The sequence below is a fragment of the Rosa rugosa genome, chromosome 2 (assembly GCF_958449725.1).
Source record: "Rosa rugosa chromosome 2, drRosRugo1.1, whole genome shotgun sequence".
Lineage (NCBI taxonomy): Eukaryota > Viridiplantae > Streptophyta > Magnoliopsida > Rosales > Rosaceae > Rosa > Rosa rugosa.
In genome coordinates, this window is record NC_084821.1 from 29,374,097 (window position 1) to 29,391,764 (window position 17,668).

The window sequence follows — 17,668 nt, forward strand, 5'->3', positions numbered from 1 at the left end:
TGGATAGTAGGAGGAGGTGGGCGTCGTCTTGGTTTGTGCACTTTGAGTGCCGTGTCTTGCCTAGGACAACAACGAGTTCCTTGCATCGTCAAATGGTCGTAGGCTCCTAGTGGCAGGATGAAACCATGTGTCACCGGATTTATTTTTCAGTGGCAACGTGGTGGGAAAGTTGGTTTTAGTGTATTATGGCTTTGCAAGAGCATTATCTTTCCAATATGTCGCCAAAATTGTAAAGCAAATAGAGTAGTCAGTTGTGCACTTTTTGCTAATGGTGTGTATTAGAATACACAGGATTAGTAGAGACTTTGAATATTATTTTGGGACGTTCTCTTATGGTTTATTGCAATTTGAGGTCTAGGCACTATGTTTCCCCCTTTGTATTCTATGATTTCATTAATGGTTATGGCTTAAGGGCAGCTGTTTAGCCCTACCTTAAAAAAGGAAAAAAAAAAGTCCATCTCCATTAATAACATTAATATGTATACATATTTTTCTTATTTTAAAAATTATATAGTTTATTATAATATAATCAACTTGTTCATTATAATTTTTTTACACGGGAATAACACAAACTAAGTTAAAAAGAAATTAAAAAAGTTAAACAAACTCAATTGCACTTTGCTAAAAATAAGACAAAAAATTGCAGCCCGCGTGGTATGAACCTCTTCAACCAACACAATTGCTAGGTGGCTTCACCACTATGCCAACCATGATCATTTAAACACATTTCCTTCAACTAAAACATAACAAGAATCAAAATACCTTTTGGTTTTTTCAACCCATTTCGTCGACCCACGACAGTTACTCGATCATAACTTCAGCGTTAGGCCACATCAAGGCGGCTCATCGATGCCGTTCAACTTGCCTCCTCATCGTTGACCTCCTTATGCTCTTGGTTCGTCCCATCTCCAAACGAGGAAGAAGAATCGAAACTCCAAAGCTTCTGGCTTTCCGACTGTTCTTAAGCATTTTTCGGCAACTCCGGCGACAGTTAGCCATGCATGAGGTATGGAATTTCATCTACTCGTCGAGCTCTACATTGTGGTACATTTACTTTTCAATTTTGATTAAGTTTTTAAGATTTGGGTGTTTGGGGATTTCCAGCCACTGCCAACTCCACTGGAAATTGCTGTTTTGCTTCTTAATCGAGTCCAATTTGTTTCCGAATTGTATATTAGAACAAAACTCCCGATTTGAATCATTGTACTAGAACAAGAATTGACCATTTGAATTTGATTTCGAATTTGTTTCAAAGAGTCATGTGTCGGCTTGAAAGGATGAGAATGAGAGGAAAGTAGATGACTTGATTTTCATCATTGTGCATACAGTCGCAGTTGGCTAGCTATTCCTCTGTTTTGTACCGTTAATGAAAGCTAACCAAGGCAAAGGTTCAACTAGATTACACGGACGACTCTGATAGACCCTAGATGAAGAAAAATTAGGTGTGTGTAAGTCACGCGTGGAGACTAATTGAGGTAAATGTTTATCTTAGTGAATACCCAAATTTTCATATTTCAAGGCCTAAATTCTAGCCCCAAGCCTTTTATGACTGAGTTACTGAAATTGACCTCAGGGTTGAATTGTTTTAGGAATCAGGTCGTTGTTTCTTGCGATAATCGAACAAAAAAAAAAAAAAAGTGGAATCTTTCTCTTACAAGGGCGCGTGAAGCTTTAGCGCGCCTCTAGATCTTCTCGTTTGGTTTGCTCCTATTGGTTAAGACTTAAGAGTTAAGACCACGGCTTGACCGCACACGACCACACTATCCTCCTCTCCCTTTCCTCCTCCCAAGTAGGTGAAAAGGAAACTCTAGTCATTACCATAAAAGAACCACTACTGCACTCTCTCTACCTAATCCAATTAATTAAACAAAAAGAAAGAAAGAAAAAAAAAAAAGAAGAAAGAAAAAGGAAATTGCTCTTGTCTCTGAGAGAGCAAGTAGAAAGCCAGCGGGACAGAGTGAGAAGTAACTCTCTCGGTTGTTGCTTCTTTTAAACTCCATCCATCTGTCCCCAACCTAAAACCCTAAAAGCTTGTTAATCCAGCACCAGCTAACTCAGATCGCCGTGATTCCTCTCCGATCTACTCCCGAGTTGACTCCATGGCCAAATGCTGCTGAGCCAGCAATGTTAATCGGCCATGTCGGCTTCTTTAGCTGCTTTTGAGCGCCCCCGCCCCGGAGCTTCTAACACGGTATGGAGTTGCAACCTCCACGATCTCATTTCTTGTTTACTTTGGCTTTTTTTTTTTTTTTTTTTTTTTATGGCAAGTTTGCAAGGGAATATGGCAAGGTTTTCTTTCCAATTTGAAAACCAGATAATGAACCTATTTTTTGTTATTGAATAGAATTGATTAGCCTTCCTTTCGCGTTGTGATTCAACATTTCTGGGTCCAATGAAATTCATTGGTATAGGTCAGGCGGAGATTTGTTACCCAAAGTACTTGGTGAAATGATTGAGGTTGCTTTAGGCTGTGTTTGCTCTACTGTTTTCAACTAATGTTCAAATGAATTGGGCCTGCAAACAATGCTGTTTTGAGGGATTTTGCTGAATCGGAGAAATCATTCCGAGGTGTTCATAATTTGCAGTTTCTAATAATTTAACATGATGCTTTGGGTGTTCCTCTCAATCTGATGGTGCTTAATTTGGGAATTAATTTCACAAGTTGCTTGCTGGGTGCTGATTATCCATGCTTTCTAACACATGACATAATCTTGCAGGTCTTCAAGAGTGGCCCATTATTCATATCTTCAAAAGGTTGGTAAACATTTTCCATGTCCCATTCTTTGTTTAGAGCTTTTTTATTGTTATTTATTTATTTATTTTTTGATAGAAACATACTTCCATTTATAGGAACAAAAAGAAACAATGATACTAGCTGTAGGGAAGTAGAATACTTTTCTAAAGCTGCAAAAATAATCTCAAAAATAAAAAAACCGAAATCATAAAAGAGACTAGAAAAAGAGAACTAAATCTCAACGGCACTCCAATCAAAGGGGTTGCATGGATAGAACAACTCCCCAATTCAAAAGAAACCAACGGCCAACTCTATCCCACAGCAAACCCTCTCTTCACCCTTTGTTCTCTAAAGTTTCCTTCTATTTGTCTCCATCCACACCACCCCAAGAAGTTGCTCATAGCACATCTCCTAACACCATGCTCTTGTATTTCCACCAAAGAACTTATGCCTCTCGCAGGCACAGGCATTAGGCACTACCAGCTTACGTGGCTTTTGTTTGATGGCGTTAGTGTGGGAAAACATTTTAGTGAACTGGAATTGCATAGTTTGCTTTCAGAATTATCTTTACTTCAGTTACACTCTTCACTATTTTTTTTTTTTTTTTTGAATATATTATAATGTTGAATCCCTAAGTTAAGATTATCTTAATTTAAGTCTAGAATTTTATCAACTGTAGTTTTAACTTCTCTGTAGTACTTTCTTATCATATGGTGATAGTATTTCAGACTCTTGTTTATTAACTTTGCAGGAATAGGGTGGAAGTCTTGGAAGAAGCGGTGGTTTATCCTCACACGGACTTCTTTGGTTTTCTTTAAAAACGATCCTGTTAGTATCAATCAGTAATCTCTTTATCATGGTTTTGGATATACTAGTATTCTTATGTTTATGTCTCCATTTATTCCTTTTATAACTTGTGGCAGTTGTTCTGCATGATTCAATATACTTATAGAAAAACAATGGTTGGTCAATTAAATTGATATTTCATATATGTTAGCTGTATTGACTGTGAAATTTTTGGGACATTGGGTTTTGAGTTTACATCTTGGACAAAGGTTATAGATATTTTACTTGGAACAGAGTTTGTCAGTTGATAAGTCTTTACAAGTCAATAAAGTTACTGAAAAAGAATCTTTTAAAGAGGAAAACTCTCTCTCTCTCTCTCTCTCACACACACACACACACACACACACACATATCAACATGCATACAACAGACACCTAGACATGCAACACGGTGGAAGAATTGTGAGGTACTCAGTGTTGATAAAAATCCATGGTCTTGAACATTAAATACAATGTTTATCTGCATTTGTTGCATCAAACATGACTGCAAAAGTGCAAATAATATCATGGAGGAAAACACACACACACACACACACACACACACACATGCACACGCACACGACACACACCGCAGTGGGGAAGAATTGCGAGAAACTCAGTGCTGATAAAAGTCCATAGTCTTGAAATACAATAACCTGCCTTTGTAGCATCAAACATGACTGCAAACAATTTCAGGGTTGCATTGCTTAGAAAAATTACAAGTCAATAGTAGTTGAAATGCTTATGTTTTGTTAGCAATCATGGTTGTATGAGGTGGTTGCTTGTTTTGTAAGTCACATGTTCACAACTACTTAAATACTTTGCCATTACTAAGTAACTGATAAGTGACATGATGTTGTTTCTCAAGTATAATGTAATAAGTATATTCAATATTATCATAATATTACATCAGTATTATATATAATATTGTTAATACTCAACTCATACATCAAGTTTGTTAATTATGACTTTATGAGTTATTAATTAAATTAGTCTTTGTCGTTTTTCTTTTTCTTTTTTCAGAGCGCACTTCCACAAAAAGGTGGTGAAGTATATTTGACTTTAGGAGGCATTGACCTGAACAATTCTGGGAGGTAGGCACGGCCACTATGACTATTTGGTGAATAACTCTGTGCAATCTGCCTAATGAATGCATTGGTTTCTTGCAGTGTTGTTGTTAGAGAAGATAAAAAGCTGCTGACTGTTTTATTTCCTGATGGACGTGATGGGCGGGCTTTCACTCTTAAGGTTTTGCCTTATATATTCTCATTGCTCTTATGCGAATATAGACTATAGTTGCTAATTTCCTTATATTTATGTACAAAATTTACTCTGAGATTGTTCATGTCACAGGCTGAGACATCAGAAGACTTGTACGAGTGGAAGACAGCCCTTGAACATGCCCTTGCACAAGCTCCAAGTGCCGCCCTTGTCATGGGGCACAATGGGATTTTCAGAAATGACACAAATGATACAATAGAAGGGTCTTTCCATCAATGTTTGTACTTTTACTCTATTAACAATTCTATGTTTCATGATTTCTCTATATTGAGCTAGTTTATATGTACATCTTTTTCGTTTTCAGGGAGGGATAAGCGTCCTGTTAAATCTTTGGTCGTTGGAAGACCAATTCTGCTTGCCCTAGAAGATATTGATGGAGGTCCTTCTTTCCTCGAGAAAGCTCTTCGGTTCCTTGAAAAGTTTGGTATGTTGTGATCTTGATGATACGAACAAAATTTCATACTCAAGAAATTATTATTTTTTTATTAGGTATTCATTTGATATTATATTAATAATCCCATACCTTACGACTTTTTAAGTTACCCCTGCACCTGCTTTTTCTTGACAAAATTACTCAAAAACAAGAAAAATCTTCTCCTTGCATCCTGTATCCTTTGCCTATCAGGCCCATCCAAAAGTCAAAATTTGCCAAGAGGTCGTATGGATACAAATTTGAACCATATAGTCCAAATTTGAACTATGGATACTCTATACCTCAATCTTTCGGAGTATATCTGCTTTATGTCATTTCATGTATATGTAGAGGACTGCAATATATAAGTTGCACACATTTTTCTTGTATTTTCATGTTTGGAATTTGGGAACTCATGTGTCAGACTTGTGTCTGTGTAAATGCATTACTCTCATTTCTGCGTTCAAAAAGCATATGATTAAACAGCAAATTTGGAGTATCTGTTACATGTTCTTTTTTTTTGGCAGCCCATTTGTATCAGAAACTCCATACCTGATTTTTTTTTTTTGGAGTATAATTTGTCATGTATGGATAGAGGACTATAATAAATAAGTTGCATACATCTGTTCATGTATTTTCATGTCTGAAACTTTGGAATTCATGTGTTGGACACCATATCTGTGAATGCATTACTATTATTTCTGTATCCAAAAAGCATATTATTGTTGATCTCCCATTTCCAAATATTAGATATGAGCTCAAGATATCTTTGTTTACCATAATATGGAGACATCATCAATATGAATGCATTACTATTATTTCTGTATCCAAAAAGCATATTATTGTTGATCTCCCATTTCCAAATATTAGATATGCGCTCAAGATATCTTTGTTTACCATAATATGGAGACATCATCAATATGAACTGTTATTTCTAGTTGCCTTTAAAGCTAATTGAAAACACAAATTTATCAGTGTACTAGGAGCGATGCAAGATAGAGTGCACACACAAGATTTAATCAGTATGGTTTACAATTTTACAATCTTTGATATTCCAATAGGTACTAAAGTTGAAGGAATTTTGCGACAGTCTGCTGATGTTGAGGAGGTAGAACGCAGGGTACAAGAGTATGAACAAGGTATCTATTGTATTCAAGTTCTCACTATCTGCTTTATCAATGATGGTAACTTGTTTGGATTTGCTTGCTGGATTGTGAGGTTGCCCTAACCAATTTTTCCTATATAGGCAAGACTGAATTTGATCCTGATGAGGATGCTCATGTTGTTGGTGATTGTGTCAAGGTACTCCCTTGAACTACTTGATCTTGTTGACTAATATGAGTGATGTATATACTTCCAATATTAATTCAAGCTGTTTGACCTGCAGCACGTTCTGAGAGAGCTGCCCTCATCTCCAGTACCAGCTTCTTGCTGCACTGCCTTGCTGGAGGCTTATAGTAAGTTTAGCTCTATTTATGCGTCTTCATTTATTTGATTGGATGTGACTAACAAGAGGGTGTGGAATTAAGTAAAAGGAATTATTGTGTGAGTATGTAAAAAACATTTATATGGTATATAATTGCTCCTTTCTATACAATATATTGGCCAGCAGTCTCATTTTAGGTACCTATAGATAAAATTATAACTCTGCATGCTTGATGTGATTTACTTTGCACTTATAGTTTCCTGGAGTTTCTGATTTAAAAGGACCATCATATATAATCTGAATAGAATAAATGATTTAAACTGTTCATTTTGTTCTGTTTGATAAGAAATTGATCGAAAGGAAGCTCGGATCAATGCAATGCGGTCTTCAATATTAGAGACATTTCCTGAACCAAACCGCCGTTTATTACAAAGGTAATCTATACATCCATCTCTTACATGACATGAGATGCCTTCTTTAGTCCTTTTTGGAGACAAGGTAGTTTTCTGTAATACACTCTTCAATGATGTGTGAGTTTTTTAAGGGAGGAAGTAGATTAATCCTGTATGCTTGTAGATGCATGTTAATTGAAGGATGATGAGTGCAAACACTATATAAGCACAGATAAAATTGTCAATATCGTTTGTCATTTGATTGATATATTGGATTGAAGGAATATTAATAAAACTACGAAGACAACATTCTACAACTAGGAGACTTTAAAAGAAACATGAAGAATTCTTTTTAATTTTAATTCTTTCTATATTCTTATGAGAAACAAGCTTTTGCTAACGCAGAAACAAAACTATGTGTTAGGAATTGTTAAGCTAATTGATAATCCTGCGATTAAACTATTGCATTATAGCATATTATGATATTGACTTGAGTTTTCGTAGTGTGGCACTACTATTTACCCAATCATCTCAGACAAATGTTCAATAATACTTACAATTTTTTTTTCCTTTCTTCTGTGCAGAATTTTAAAGATGATGCATACCATCTCTTCTCACTCTCATGAGAATCGAATGAATCCATCTGCAGTTGCTGCTTGCATGGCACCCTTGCTCTTACGCCCTCTATTGGCTGGTGAATGTGAGTTGGATGATGACTTTGATATTAATGGTGATAATTCTGCCCAGCTTCTTGCTGCTGCAAATGCCGCCAATAATGCTCAAGCAATCATCACTACGCTTTTGGAGGAGTTTGAAAACATTTTTGATGTAAGGTCTCAATCTATTACTTAAGGAATAGTGGGTTTATTGCTTTCTCCGTTCTGGCTAATTCTACCATGGAACCTAGATTAATAATTTGCAGTGTCTCAAACTCGATAGACTTTGAAGTTTACTGTGCCATGATACGTTAGAACCTGTCCGGCTCTCCTCTTCAGTGTTCCTACCATGGCTGTTTCCTTTTGTTGATGTAGAAGGCAGCATTGGTTTAGCAAAGATCAGTGGGAATGAGTGGTTGAACTAATGAAGAAGATGAGTTTGGTAATGGCCCTTGCCAAAGGGGTACAGTTATAACTAAACATGAGATAGAGGTTTAAGTTCTAGGAATGAGGAACTTCGCTAAGGAAATGTTGGTTTTAAGGATAACCCAGATTTAGCTGTTCCTCAGGTAACAAATCTTAAGAATATTTGATTAAAGGTTGGCAGGTAAGTTTTTGCAGTATTTGGTTAAAAAGTAGCGTTATGTTGCCGTTTTGTGTAATGTTAGGGATATTTGGCCGTGAGATGTTAGATCCATTTGTATCTCAGTGTGTGTTGTAGGGCAGTATGTTGTATCTCTGTGCATAATAAAAGGGAAGCTCCTGAGTTTGTGGTTTTCAGAGGTAAATACTGGCCTTGTCAGATTCAGCAGGGAGTAACAGGGTTTTGGGAGGTAATTGTCTAGTTGTATGAATTCAGTAGTCCAAGATGGTACTTTTGGGGGTGATTTTAAGTTTTAATGTGATTAGATTTGTCTTTTGACAAACTAATGGGGAACTGGGTGTTGGGTGGCTTGGTGGAAAAAGAGTTGGCAGGTTTTTATCTCAAGCAGTATTTTGTTTCTGCATTACAGAAAGGCAAGAAGCTCATGAGTTGTGGTTTTCAATGTCTATGGTGGGAGGTGCATTAGATTTTTTATAAAATGAATTGAGTGGGGTTGGGGCATGAAGGAATGACAGCTTTACTAGGGAGTCTGAGTGAGGGGAATTAACTATGAACAGACGTTGTGCAGGCAGCTAGACACTATATAGATTTTAGAGGGAGGAGTGTTATGCATCAGTAGGACGGATAGATTGTTTTGTTACAATTAGAAGGCTGATACTGTTAGTCCTGTTATTAACTATGAACTACTCTCCATTGACGTTGTGCAGGCGGCTAGACACTTTAGATTTTAGAGGGAGGAGTGTTATGCATCAGTGGGACGGATATATGTTTTTGTTACAATTAGAAGGCTGTTACTGTTAGTCCTGTTATTGAAAATGTGGACCAACACATTTCTGGTGATTTGAGGAAACTGAATAGTGCTAGCATGCATTACCAAAGGAATTTGACAATTTTGGGGAAGTTTGGGACTGGGAGTATTGATCTTTATCTTACAAGAGAGAGGTGTGAACTTAACAATAATTTTGAAGATGCGACTTTCGGGCAGAAAAAATCTTTAAGGCAAGAGACTATTGTGGAGTGGATAAAGAATTGGAAAATTGATTCAAAGTCGTTCATAGGACAACTAGGATCTGAAGAGTGGAAAACCTTGGTGAATAAATAAGATGGCATTTCTAGTAAAGTAATTTCAAATAAATTTTATAGTTTAAGATGAAATTAACATTCAAACTTCATTCGGGATGGTGACAGTGATTTCTATGGGGTTTGCATGTTTTTCACAAAGTCTTTATCTCAAGCAGATTAACTTTTCAATAGGGTGGTTTTTACTTATTGGACTCTTGTTTCAGGATGAGAATTTACTGCGGTGTTCGATCTCAGCTGATTCTCGAATTGAAAATAGCGGCAGTGATGATTCGTCCGATGATGACAACCTTGATATAAAAGATAATGGTTACCATGATGCCGAAAATGAAGTTGATGCGGAAACAGATGATGACCAAGATCGTGTACACAGTGGGAAATTGAGTGAAAGCAGCGGTTATGCTGGCAGTGACCTCTATGATTATAAGGTCTCTCTCTCTCTCTCACATGTAATGCTTCATGTATAATTCTGTTAATGTGGGGTTTGGATATTATTTATTTTAACTTTAAAATTCTTGTCCTGCCTATTTCATAGAGGTTGTTTCTACTGTCCCACTGTAACTTTTACATTATAATGTAAGAAGCCTTCCAATGCTGCTGATGGTGTTGACTTCATGAGACATTAACTTCAGCAACGGGTTGGGGTCCTCCAATTACTTGTGCTGAAGTCAAACAAATAGCTTTTTGTGGCCTTTGATCTTTTAATTGTGTTACATTAGTTTGATAAACATTTGGAAACTCGATAGCTGTACAACTTGTTTGTCAAATTATGTTGATTTTCTGATGATAAGTAAAGATCCTTTTTTGTCACCAGATATTGCATTTTTTTATATTAATTTGTTGTTTGTAACCATTAACTCTGGGGCGTTCAAGACTCTTAAGGCATACTAAACCCTAAACTTCAATGCAAATTCCTTACTATGTCTGTTTGAACCTGTTTTGTTATTTTTTTTTCTGTCCATTCAAATGTACTCCTACATGTTCATTTTGGTTGACATGTACGTTGATGTGCTCATACAGGCATTTGGGGCTGATGATTCTGATGTTGGATCGCCTAATGGAAATCATGCTTCAGCTGAGAGTTCAAAATCAGTTGTTCCTCAACAGAATCCAAACGTCGAAGGGATGGATAGAGGAGGCAAACAGATAAAAGAAAATGAAAATTCAATTAGTGAGAATGGTGAAACGAGCATACCAAGCACATCACCTGCGGGAGAATCGTACAGATCAATGGGAGAGATTCTATCAGCAATGGATCCAGGGCATCCTTTACCAGTTGTGTCTGAATCAGGAGCTGTTAAGGCAGTGGGTAAAGTAACAGGCTCCAATCATAGTGCAAAGCGAACAGCATTTTGGGGAAGAAGCAATGTAAGTTGTCTTTTGTTCATATATCGGTCTACCAAATAAGGTTTCAAACACCCTATTTTTTCAAATTGCAAAAAATTTGTTCACTAATTAAGAGATATTCTATTGGAATTTTGGTTGAATCTTCAAAATACCAACCGAAAGCACGGCCCTAGTCTTGGGGTTACCCTTTTTCATCCACATTTATATCCATCAAATAGAGTTTATTCATTTTAAATATTGTATAAAGAAACGACCTTCTTATCATTTTATAACTGAAGAAAATTTGTAAATCTAGAAAATATAAATTCATCTAAAGTTATTAATGACTATAATTCTATGAGCATTAGTGTGATATTCATTTTGAAGAACCAGACATAACAGCATCTAGGCATTTGTTTTATCTGATAGCAGTATCTAGTCTGACATGAATGGTTTGTATCTTGTAATGCAATGGCATCTGATGTCGTATATTATTTTTTGTACAGGCAAGAAAGACACTATCCATGGAATCAGTCGATTCTTCTGGAGAGGAAGAGTAAGAAACTCAATATATGCATATCTTTCACTTATCATTTCATTTCATGCTCCATTTGTAGTGCCTGTATTTTTCACTAATCATAAAGAGTCTAGTTGTTGGTGGTTTGAAAGCTGCTCCATGGACACATTTCCTCATTATGGTGTCAAAGGTGGATCTTAGATTTTGGTCTCTCTTATTTGTTGCAGCAAGAATTCTCAGGCATCTGCTTTTCAATTCAATCTTTTGGGGTTAACATGCTATATTAGGTCCTAAGAAAAATCTGAACTATGTTGTGATTTTCTTTTCTAGTATTTTTCAATGAAGAATGTTCTGTGTTTTTAGGCTTTCTATTCAGAGGCTTGAGATTGCTAAAAATGACCTGCAGCACAGGATTGCAAAAGAGGTAGCAAAATTTATGCTTAAGTTTATTCAGATGTCAAATCATAAAAGGTGGCTTTGTTACTAACAGAATCAACCACCTCCAATTGTAGGCTAGAGGAAATGCAATTTTACAAGCTAGCTTGGAGAGAAGAAAGCAAGCTTTACATGAGAGGCGCCTGGCACTGGAACAAGATGTATGTTCTTCATGAAATCATTCCACCTAATTATCTTTTTTTCCCCAGGGTATTATTTATTTTCAGACTGTCTACAATAGAAGTTCATCACATTCTGGCTATAGCCTAAAAGCAATCTACATGACATGTATCCTACTCTTTTGGTAGGTAAGCATGAAATGATATGAACAGTTAGTTTTACAGGGGGCTTGGCCCGTTCTGATACCTATATTTCCCAACAGTTGTAACTGCAGGAAAACAGTTACTTTGTGTCGCTCGCTCTCTATATGCTTAATCAACTATTTAGAATAATTGAATAAATAATCTAAAAATATTGAAAGGATTATTAATTAAAGGACCAGACCAAATGGTGATGGAAGTAGAACAAAGGACCAGTTGACAGTGGAAGGTGATTAACTGTCCAAACCCTAGACAGTAGATAGTGCAGAAGAGGAGAGACCTTTTTGGTCTTTTTGAACTGAATGGGTTGGTAGTACTAGTAATGATAGTGCATCTTACCTACACCATAGTGGGCAACAAAAATTAGGCCAGTGAAGGTGCTGGTGCTACCAGTTGCTTAGTAACAGGCTAAATACATGATTATTAAGGAGTTCAACAATTTTCAGGTTTTCTTTGTCATTTCTAATTTGAAAGAGGTAAAAAAGTCACTTGATACCATATATATATATATATATACATACACGGAGCCATTCAGAAGAGGACCTCCGCACAGATGCAAAAGTGTGGACGTCCCTCCTTAGGCCTCGATGGCGGCGCTGCGGTTGCCGGTGCCGAACCAAGCCTTGATGTCGAGCCTCTGCTTGCCTCTAGAGTCGTTGATGAAGAGTTCGAAGTTGACCTTGATGGGCTTCCATGGTTTCAGGCGAGCTCGCCGCGCACACCTTTGATTCCGATCTGCCGAGCCTTCGCCTTGATGGTGTCGCCGTCCGGGATATCTGGAGTGTTCGTCCGGCAACTGCAGCGCCTGAAACCGCCGCCTGATCGAGGCCTGAGGAGGGACGTCCGCACTTTTGCATCTGTGCGGACGTTCGCTTCTGATCCGGCTTGTGTGTGTGTGTGTGTGTTCCGATCACAGGCGGACGTCTGCAACTGATGCAAAAGTGCGTGTGCGTGTGTGTGTGTGTCCTGATCACAGGCGGACGTTCGCAACTGATGCAAAAGTGTGTGTGTGTGTGTCCCGATCACAGGCGGACGTCCGCAACTGATGCAAAAGTGCGGACGCCACTCATGGAGGCTCGGGGCCGTGAGGATGGCGGCTCTGGTTCTGTCCTCGGAGACCAGGGACACCCCGGACGTGATCGCCATCATGTTGAGGGCCAACGTGATTGAAGTCGGAGGTCTGCGCAGGAAGTTCAATAGAAACTCCGAGCAAACCAATTCCAACCTCGAACTCGTCACTGAGGAGTCCACCGGCAAACCAATTTCGACTTTGATCACGCCCAGGGTGTCCCTGGTCTCCGATGACAGAACCAGAGCCGCCATCGTCGCCGCCCCGAGCCTCCTTTGAATCATTTCCTATCATTAATTTTAGGTTGCGAATCTGGGAGGTAGCTCTACTGTATGTAGCATGTGTGTAATATGACTAATATCTAATGGCATTTCTGGCACTACTTTAACACATAATTTTAAAATAGCGTCCTTCTTAGCTTGTCTCTGTATGCAATCACTGCTTTACTCTTTATCTCTATTTGTCTCTAATCCAAGTGATATTATAGGTTTCAAGATTACAAGAACAGCTACAAGCTGAAAGAGATCTTAGAGCTGCATTAGAGGTTGGTTTGAGCATGTCTTCTGGACAGTTAACCAGTTCACGTGGCATGGATTCTAAGGTTTGTGTACATATGTTTATGAGTTTTTTATTTTTTTATTTTTTTCCATTCTATTTAATTGTCTCATATATTGTGTTATTACCTTATTCTTACCAAGTAAAAATAAAACAAACTAATTACTCAATTCTGATGTGAAGACAAGAGCTGAACTTGAGGAGATAGCTCTTGCCGAAGCAGATGTGGCCAGGTTGAAACAGAAAGTTGCAGAACTCCACCATCAACTTAATCAGCAGCGACAGAATCATTATGGTTCTCTCTCTGATGCATGTGACCGTTACCAGAACGTCCAAAATCATAATTCTCAACAGTGAGTGTGCAGAACCATTTGTTCTTTTAATTTCCTCGTGTGAAGTACTATAGACAGTTGTATGACAATTGCACCTGACAAACTGACTGTTTGGAGATAACATGAGATGGATTTTTCTTCCTTTGAAAGCCATTAAACATTCGGTAACCTAATTCCGTAATACATTTATATCTTGGTGTTAAAAATAAGTTGAGTAAACACAAGACTGGTTCATGTTACAAAGTAGAGTACAATGTGGTTGCGCTATTCATCTAATGGAATTTGCAGGATTTATTTCTTGGTGTGATAAGTATGGTTCTTCAGTATAGGCAACACTTTTTCACATTACAAAGTATGTGGCTGAGCTATTCATCTAATGCAATTTGTAGGATGTGTTGGCTCGTAGAGCTGTGACCCTTTTCTTCTTCTTGTTTTTTTTTTTTTTTTTGGTTATGCAGCTTTCTGACATGGATTTTCCATAAGGAATTCTGTATGGGGCAGTGACAACAATGTTCTTTATGAGCAAATTTAAGAGTCTTTTTCTTTTCCTCTGTTTTATCTTTTATCCCTTTTTTTTTTCCTGGGAAACAGCAACAGCATTAGAGTCATGTCAGTGGTTGCATAATATCATTTAAACTATGAATTGAAAGAAAAAAAAAATCATACATATATAAATAATCATTAAGCTAGTACATGTGGAGTTACTTTTGACTCTGTGATCCATAGTGGTCTTAGCAGAGCATGTGATGCGGAGATTTGCGTTAGTCATTAAAAAGGGTGGTGTAGAAGATATTGCATTTATCTGCAAGACTCAAAGTTGATGGTTCATGCATTTTGGTTCAAAAGAATGATCTGATAATCTTTCATGAAAGTGATTATTTATTATCAGCTTTTTAATTTAAAGAATTGTTTAATTTCTGCAGGAGGTTTCTTCAGCAAGATTTTGATGCAACCCTCGCCTTTTGTAATCATGAACGGAAACAGAGGAATGAGGTGTTATGTTTTTATATGTCATTAAATAATTAGTTATGAATCATTCTTACTTAGAATTTGTTTCTTATTTGCTAAATTATAAATCATGCGTAAATTATTAGTTTTTTTTTTTCCTCAATTATTTGCTAAAAGTTAATTGGTCGAAAGATGGTCTTGGCCACCTATTCCAACATATCTGATGACATCAGGGAAACTTCCTTGTTACTTAAACTTTTCTATAACCCTGCTATTTTGTTTTCAGTGTACATGTTTAAAATTCTAATACTTGACTGTTTTACACAGGAGAATTTGTTGGGGGCGGATTGGAGGAATATCAAAGGACAAATTCTAGCATCTGGAAGTAGCACAAGGCAGCCATCAAGGAAGCAATTCATGGATCCAGGTAGCTTAAGTGAATCCAAAAGTACTGATGTATCCACAAGTTTGTCTGTTGATGAGCTTTCTGCTGTTGATTCTGCTTCCATTCCCTCCACTTCAAGAGCAGCAGAGGCGAGTGTTCATTTTCAAGTTATTAAAATATTGCTATTCGGATTCTTTCCAACTTATATTTGCATGATCTGGTTTTGAACTCCTATAAATTATAGTTTTGCACTCTTTCCCTTATTGATTCATGCCATTTGCTTTGTGACTATTGTTTCAGGTGGTGGATTATCCAAGACATCCATCAACAGCATCTTCAGCCTTGGTAGAATTAACAACTCGTCTTGATTTCTTCAAGGAAAGACGTTCTCAGCTAATGGAGCAGCTTCATAACCTTGATTTAAATTATGGCGCAACATCTTTGCAAGACTCAGTCTATAGACCATCGTCCCCACCATGGAATTGACTGGCTGGAGAAGATGCTCATCAAATGAGTTGGAAGATGAATGCCAAACACCTTATTGTTGTATAGTCTACGTTAATGTTGCATATAGTTGTCTCACATGTGTGCTCTGTTTAATATTCTTATTTCTCATTCAAAGTGTCTTTTTCTTTTCTCAAGTGAGGATATCAATGGAATTCTCGTGAGATTTTTTTTTGGTTGGTTGTCAAAAGTACCCTTTAAGCGAACCACTGTATGTTGTTGTGTCAGGTTGGGTGATGTTATTGAAACAATAATATTTATAGTGAGCAAAACCACTTGACGAGAAGGCACTCCACATCTTTATTAGTGCGTACTTTTAATCTTTTCATAACAATTATATAGTTATATCAAGTTGGCATGAACTGTTATTTCCAGATTGAAATAACTTTCAGTACTAAATAGGTAAGGAGAGTTTTACGGTGTTGAGGTTTTTTTTCGCTCTCAGCATCCTCCTCTCTCCTACTATGGTTGATCACGTTACTGCTCGTCTGGCAGCAACATTGGCAATCTCTGAAGATGGTTGGACATCTTTTGGTCCGGTTGGTGCTGCTGCTGTGTCTTCCCATCACTTCGTGGTGGGGAGACTTCTCTCCGTCAGGGCCAAGTGTCGGGCTGATCCCAAGGCTTTCTTGGGGACCATGACCTCCTTATGGGGGCTTGGAAATCGTCTCTCTGCACGATCAGTCAAGGATCGGTTTGTTTTTCAGTTTTCAAAACCAGAGGATCGTCTGAGGACGGTCGAGGGAGGGCCGTGGTTTTTTGGCAAGTGGGCGCTGGCTATGGCTGAGTTCGATGATTTGAAAGTTCCAGCGCAAGTGCCGATCTCTTCTTTTCCAGTGTGGGTGGAGATTATGGGTCTACCACCGGCCCTAGTTATTGAGGGCGCTGTGGCGCTCATTGGAGCTACCTTAGGGGAGATCGTGCATTTGGACAAGGCTGGTATTCGCAAGGGCACGGCGGCACGGGTTTGTATCCGTCACACTCTGTCGTCTCTGGTGAAACAGGTCTTCCCTCCATCCACCTTTGATTTCACCTCTGCGGCATCTGCGACGGTCAGGTTCAGATATGAGAGACTCATTGGGTTCTGTCGGGTTGTGCTGGCCCTTCGGAAGCGCTACAGGTCTCTGTCGGTGCCAACCCTAACCCTAGCTTGGTTGGGTCTGCTGCTCCGAGTCTTGCGGAGGTTTTGGCTCAGTCCACAACACCAAAACTCTTTACTTCCGTGGATAAGTCGACCTCAGGTTCACTCTAGGGTTTCTCGGCGTCGGCTATAGCGGCCCAACTGGCCAAAATTCCATCTCCGGTTCAGGGGGCTAGTGAGCCCATGCAAGCTACTGAAGTTGTCCCATCTCTCAATGGGAAGAAGAGAACGGCCTCTGCGGCCCTCTTGCAATATACTAAACGTAAGAAGACAGGTGCGGAGGTACCTCAGGTGGAGGTTGTTGATCTGGGGTTTGAACCTGAATTGGCCCTGAAGAGCAAGCATGAGGTTATCTTAGTTTCCTCGGCAAAGAAGGTTAAGTTGGGACGTCCTCTTGGGCGCAAGAATAATCCGAAACCTGTGGGTTTGAAACCTAAGAAGCTGATTTCTGAGGATCCAAAACCTCGGAGGAAGAGGAGTTTTAAGGCAGTGGAAAATCCTTCCTCTGGTGAAGGCAACTCGAGTCTAGCTTCAGTAACACCAACCCTTACTGGTGGGGAGGTTCACATGTCTTCTGGCAAAGGTTCTGAGTCTGAGGTAAGCACTCCCATGGGTGCCCTCGAGTAGGGGACGTCGAAGGGAACATGAATAAATTGGGATGGTCTTTTGTCTTTGGTCGGGGACCATTCTAGTTGTGTCGAACTGTGTTTCTACAGCACTTGAGCTT

The 17,668-nt window shown here is 38.4% G+C and overlaps 1 protein-coding gene across 1 annotated transcript; it reads left to right on the plus strand.

The window, feature by feature from the left end:
* Positions 1 to 1,859: 1,859 nt before the first annotated feature.
* Positions 1,860 to 16,086, plus strand: LOC133731596 (rho GTPase-activating protein 7). The gene is made up of 22 exons (XM_062158971.1): positions 1,860 to 2,191; positions 2,718 to 2,754; positions 3,486 to 3,562; positions 4,582 to 4,652; positions 4,728 to 4,806; positions 4,912 to 5,056; positions 5,144 to 5,263; positions 6,313 to 6,390; positions 6,498 to 6,553; positions 6,639 to 6,708; positions 7,024 to 7,111; positions 7,654 to 7,897; positions 9,616 to 9,837; positions 10,430 to 10,777; positions 11,242 to 11,291; positions 11,616 to 11,676; positions 11,765 to 11,848; positions 13,564 to 13,677; positions 13,815 to 13,984; positions 14,887 to 14,956; positions 15,239 to 15,445; positions 15,597 to 16,086. The coding sequence occupies exons 1-22, from the start codon at positions 2,138 to 2,140 to the stop codon at positions 15,780 to 15,782; spliced, it is 2,631 nt and encodes an 876-aa protein (XP_062014955.1). The 5' UTR covers positions 1,860 to 2,137; the 3' UTR covers positions 15,783 to 16,086.
* The last annotated feature ends 1,582 nt before the right edge of the window (positions 16,087 to 17,668 follow it).